This window comes from Physeter macrocephalus, chromosome 7 (genome assembly GCF_002837175.3).
Source record: "Physeter macrocephalus isolate SW-GA chromosome 7, ASM283717v5, whole genome shotgun sequence".
NCBI classification, from domain to species: Eukaryota; Metazoa; Chordata; class Mammalia; order Artiodactyla; family Physeteridae; genus Physeter; species Physeter macrocephalus.
In genome coordinates, this window is record NC_041220.1 from 20,888,330 (window position 1) to 20,894,329 (window position 6,000).

At 33.9% G+C, this 6,000-nt stretch overlaps 1 protein-coding gene across 2 annotated transcripts in view; it reads right to left on the reverse strand.

The window, feature by feature from the left end:
- Positions 1–6,000, reverse strand: part of PPP3CA (protein phosphatase 3 catalytic subunit alpha) — a 306,748-nt gene that overhangs the window by 63,525 nt on the left and 237,223 nt on the right. For both annotated transcript variants that reach the window (XM_007106627.3, XM_007106628.4), the window contains exons 4-6: positions 5,203–5,314; positions 4,005–4,150; positions 1,034–1,173 (exon numbers count right to left, since the gene is read on the reverse strand). In XM_007106627.3, coding sequence (XP_007106689.1) covers positions 1,034–1,173; positions 4,005–4,150; positions 5,203–5,314 — 398 coding nt within the window. The remainder of the gene's footprint in view (positions 1–1,033; positions 1,174–4,004; positions 4,151–5,202; positions 5,315–6,000) is intronic.

A 6,000-nucleotide genomic window follows, 5' to 3' on the forward strand; every position in this document is an offset into this window, starting at 1 on the left:
GAAAGATATGTGGTTGGATGCATTTTACAGAGTTCTTCCAGCCTGGTCATTAGCTTGGCTGCCAGCAGGAATTGAGTGTAAACTTCAGTGAACATCAGGTATGATTTTTCAGTTTTTAAAAAAAAAAAGACTATGTATTCTAGAACTTAAATTCTCAACTTCTCCATAATCTTTTTTGCACTTTCATTCTGGCCACTTTCACATCAAACTATATGTCTGATAAGGGAACCTAGTGCAAGTGGGGGTAATAAAATGCAGTAGGCTAAAACTGAGGTAACTAAGATGTCAGGAAAATCGTGAGGATATGCAAAAACCCAACTGCGTTGTTGATTTCTTCCTGAAGTGCTCTGAAATGTTATGGGGGTGGCAATGTTTCCAAATCTCCATACATTTGCAAATATAAACATTACTATAAAACTTTTGTCAACATGGCTTGTCAAAGTGCTAAGAATAAATTTACTATGGTACCTATATACTGGGTTGCTGCTAATTCTAATTTATTCAGGAAGTCCAATGAACTTAAGAAAATTTAAGAATAACTTGAAAATAATTTAATTGATCAATTTGAAATTGTTTTTCTCATTTAAGTTATGAAAACTGGTCAAAAAAATTTTAAGTGATGACATAACTGAATGAAGAAAAAAGAAAATCAAGGCTGGCACTGGATTTTTTCCCTACAGTTCCTGAAACAGAACAAATCTTCTACTAAACCCTACTACCTTCTTCAGCTGCTTTACCATGCTGAAGCCACTTGACGCTTTTATGCCTTTTCTATTCTTCACAGATATTATATCTGTATGTCTATATAGATACATTCATTTATTTCTCTATCTACTTATTTATTTATATTTTTATTCTCCAAGGGCTAAGAACCCATTTGAACCAGGTTATCAAAGTGAACCTTTCATTTCTACTTGCTTCCTAGAAACGTTATACGCACATAGAAACTAAATCAAATACATGGACTGATGAATAACAACAGTTAACGAATGTCACGTGCTCCAAGAGGCGAGCTGGAGCTCTCCGTCCTCACCTGTAGAAGTATGAACACCCCCTGACTGTGTTGTGAGTGAAATGTTCCTGAGTCTTCTCATTTCCAAAATCCTCCAGGGGGTCTGACCACAGGATATCACACATAGGTCCATAAGCGGGTGGTTCTTTGAATCGGTCTAACTAAGAAAAATAGAAGACAGAGAACAAAATACTAATCTTTGGAAAGTTGGAATTCAGAAATAGAAGAAACCAGCATTTTGCGGTACCCACGTTTGCTCCCTAGCCACAGCACCGCGCGAACTGCCCCTACCTCTCTCCTGATCTGTGCTCCCTCCTCTCCACTCCTCTACTCTTCACCTTTCTCGAACTTTCCTTCCTTCTTCCTCCTGACACTCATTTATTATCTGCCTTCAGCTCACCCTTTGCTTCCCTCTTGCCTCTTTAATTCCCACTCTTTACTCTGTTTCTCCTTTCTACTGGTTTCCTCTCCGTCTTTCTCTCCTTTTTATTTTATCCAGCCTAGTGTTTTAGTTCTTACCAATTGATGCGACTCTGTGTTTCATTTCTTGAGAAGCTTTTATTTTATTTTATCTTTGGGGAAATTTCTGCTACTGCCTCCATTAAACTGTGATTTAGAAATCAGGATGGGGAACAGCTTACGGTGTTTATTTTCAACAATATAATTTTGAGAACCGACGGATTTCATTTTAAGAGTAGTTACTTGCTATATGACATTTTGGATATTCACTCATGAGGGGATATCTAAGTTTCTAATTAAAGTCCAAGATGATTGGAGTCATTTTACTGGGTACAAACCAATCTTAACAATAAGCAGTAAAATGAACTCCAATTTAGCTGCTCATTCTTCAGGTCACAGTTCTAAGCTTTATAGTTTTACCTTAAGTCCTCATATGAAATCCATTTTCCAATTTTCCAGCTATAAATGTTTAGCAAAGTCCTATTTCAATTTAAAATGGTACACTTAGAAGCTATGAGCAATACAATACCTGGAAATGACACTTCACCAACGATTTTATAACAGTCACCTTCTTATAGTTTACCCTGATTTGACTACAATTAAAGGATCTTGGGTGAAGTTAGCAGATATTATGGAGTCTCTTGAAAAAAAGCATAAAACAGCTTTGAAAACCCATTAAGAACCAATATTCTTCGTTTTCAATACTTTAATATTTAAAAAAAACCCCATAGGGACAGGTGCATATATAAGGCCGACAGCCTATCAAATTCTCTCTTTTTCTGAGACGTAAAAGGCGATGTAAATAATGGTTTTGCTACACACCATTTTTTACTAATATCTAAAAAGAACGAAGCAGTATTTCACTTTTTCAACACCCAATGAAAAACCTCAATAAGACAAGACCCTCTATATTTCAACCATTATACTATACATAAAATATTCATTGCAAACTTAGACGTAAGATATTTAAATAATTTATGCTTTTGGAACAATTCATGCAAGAAAAATAATGCTTGTCCATAAAAATAGAGAATTTCTTTCTGAGAAGCAAGAACTGATTATTCGGGATAGAACAGTAGAGGAGGGGAGACTTCCTGATTAATGTGAATTCCCAGCTAGAGCTCTGGTAAGGCAATCAGAATATAGAATTTATTCTGGAAAAGTTATAACATGCATTCTGAAATTAATACCATCTACTGTGAAAATAAACAACTCTGAAGTTAATTAAAGTAAGTGTGGTGGAAACTCTAACTGACATATGGCGAACGCAAACATAAAAATCACTCTATGGCTCAGTCCAAAGTGTAATGACAAATACGAAAATTGAACATAATATCTGAAACATGCCAGAAACAAAGTCCTAGGGATAGCAGAGCATATTTTAAAAATCTACATAATTTATGATAAGAAGTTTAGATTTCAGGAGTCCATCAGACTCTAGAAGAATAAAGTGGCTACATTCATGCAGAAAGTGAACCACTCTATACTTGAACTCCATGACTACACTTCAGTGTCCTGTCTCTATAGAACTTGAAATATAGAGCAAATATCAATCCTCTGTGTGCTACAGAATACCAGAAGCAGATGTGTAATGGTGTCTTATAAAAAAGGACACAAACACACAGAGCAGGAAACAAAGGTTTATTTAATGTATTTCTGTTTAATTTTAAAAATAAAAACTATGAATTTCCTTTCTAACAGGAAAGTAAATACTTTGAAGTATTTACTTCAAAGTAAATTTGAAGTACTTGGGCCTTAATGATAGAGCATTCAGATAGAATTTGACTGTTTTACTTACCTAAATACAGTTTTTCTTTAAAAACCAATGAAATTTTAAAAGAATACTGAGCATAATCAAAGAAATAAAAGACTGTCTCTTCCACTACATAAAGCTATCCTATACTACATTTTCTCATGAAAGAGATATTCCCACATTCAATCTAACTCATCTTTTTGCTGGACAAAACAACAGTAAGATCTAATGTTAAATTAAGTAGAAAAATACCTCTTTAAAAAAATCAACTGTTTTTCACCTTGCCACTCAGTACAATCAATAGAATAGCATCATAGCCTTTGTTAGGTTGTTACTTTAAAATTTTAAGCCGTGAAAATTGTTAGATTTGTAAAATAATGCTAATATGGACACATTTTAAAGGTCAAGTTGTGATATTTTCCCAAGAGGAAAGCAACATCTTTTAACTGTAATATACCGCGGATATACAACGCATTGTTTGAAACAAGCCAAGGGGAAATGAAAAGGCATATATATATATATATATATATTAGTGATCAAATATTTAGTATTTCTAATGACACATCACATGGTAAAATGAACCTTGAGGTTTTAGACATGAAAACTCTTCCAAGTATAAATATATGTTTCTTTCTAGATAAACAAAAAAAGAGATTCATGACCACTTTAAATCATTTTAATTCAGAAGTATCAACTTAGCGATAAAGGCAGGGAAATTAATGCCTTGCATTTATTACTGAAGGACACCAAATGGTAGACTTGGAAAATAAGAGAACTTACTTTTCTGATATCATCTAAGGTGTTAATCTCTGGAGACAAACCGCCGTGTACACATAGGAACTGTTGGTTCATCAGGGCAGCCAGGGGCAGGCAGTCAAAGGCATCCATGCAGGCATCATATACGCGTTCTGAATACTTTATTTTACCTTTAATATATGATTAAAAACCAACTACTTACTCTTATGAGTTCATAGGTAGGATCTGGTTCATAAAAATAGGGTTTTTCAAAAAAATGTTTTCTTGCCGGAATCATATTAGCATATAACTACACATGCAAAGTTCCAAATGTGATTAAAGAAGACTTTTTAAAGTTATATATTAATCTTTATATCCACTATTTTTTATTTTTGTTGTTCTTCCATATTTGACAGTTTTTAGTTACTTTTTGTGTAACAGAGGTGAGAACTTTTGTATACATATATCCCTGCTAGTTACTTGCAGATGTGTATTTAAAAAAAAAACAAAAAAACACAGCAACTAGGAGACCAACAGACGAGGACACAAAACTTGCTGATTCTCCTGAATGTTCTTATAGAAAAGCAGATTGCAAGAAAGTTTCCAAAGTTGTTTCTAAATCACTGCACATTACTTTCCCTTTATCGACTTATATCTAATGTTTTGAGAGACAGCTCTATGCTCCACTGAAATAGGACTAAATGACAAAGAGAAATTTAAACTTCCAAGGACAATGAGGAAAACTGAGAGGAGGAAAATGAAATTTATATGAAGTACTCCTCACTCTTAGTATTTATTTCTAAAGGAAGAAGTCGTCTTTTATTTTGTAAAATCCACTCAAGGCTGGTAAATCTACTGGGTCCAGAAAGAGAGGCTCAATGTTGAATCTGCCCTCCATTTGTTTTTACTGAGTGATCTGAGATAAAGAGTAGGATTATCCTGAACAGCAGTATTCTGGCTATTTAAAAAAATAATTTCATCACTTGTTGCTTAGGCTAAATCACATCAAATATTAATTCGAATTTTTATATCACTTTATTAAAAAAATTATAATTTAAAAAGAAATTCTGAATTCTCTTAACTGACCATGCTCAGAAAGTAATATGGAACGACATAATATAGTATCAGTTTTTGAATTTTCGACTTTTAAGCAAGGGATCATATTGTAATACGCGCTCTGTATGGATTAAAATCACTATTTCGCACATACGATGTTAAACGAAGAAGCCTGAAGTATACTTACATTCTTGTTTAAATGTGAAATACTCTGTTAGATGTCTACATTCATGATTTCCACGAAGTAAAAACAGTGTTTTGGGGTAAAGAATTTTCAAAGCCCACAAATACAGCACACACTGAGAAAAAAAAAAAAAAGAATAATATAAAAATAAATATTTTCCATTATACTTACACATACCTTGGCTGACATATCAGGAAGACATGAACCAAATGCACTACTGTGACCAGAAGTCCCCAAAAGGCTAAGTCTTTTTTATGGAAGATATTGAAAATCAAACAGAAAACATTACTTTGGTACAGAGCCAAGGTTCATCTATACTAAAGTATAAACACTGCACTGGAGATCTAGACACCACACGAAAACAATGGACTGCATAGAGCTTATTGGGAAAAGCCCGAATGAAAATATACTAAAAATGAAAATATACTAAAAATGAAAATATACTTGTGTCAAAGTATGACAAGAAATGTGATAGACAATAAATAAAGTCACTTCTCCTTATAAAGGTGATTATTTTCTAAAAATTAGGTAAAAGAAATGGGAGAATTAGAAAGGAAAGGCACCACAAAATTTGGAAGCAAACATTGACAAGCTCAGGCTGACTTGGATTGTATCTATTTTCTTTTTTTTTAATTAATTTATTTATTTTATATATTTTTTTATTTTTGGCTGCTTTGGGTCTTCATTGCTGCGCGGTCTTTCTCTAGTTGCGGCGAGCGGGGGCTACTCTTCGTTGTGGTGCACGGGCTTCTCATTGTGGTGGCTTCTCTTGTTGCGGAGCCCGGGCTCTAGGCGCGCGGG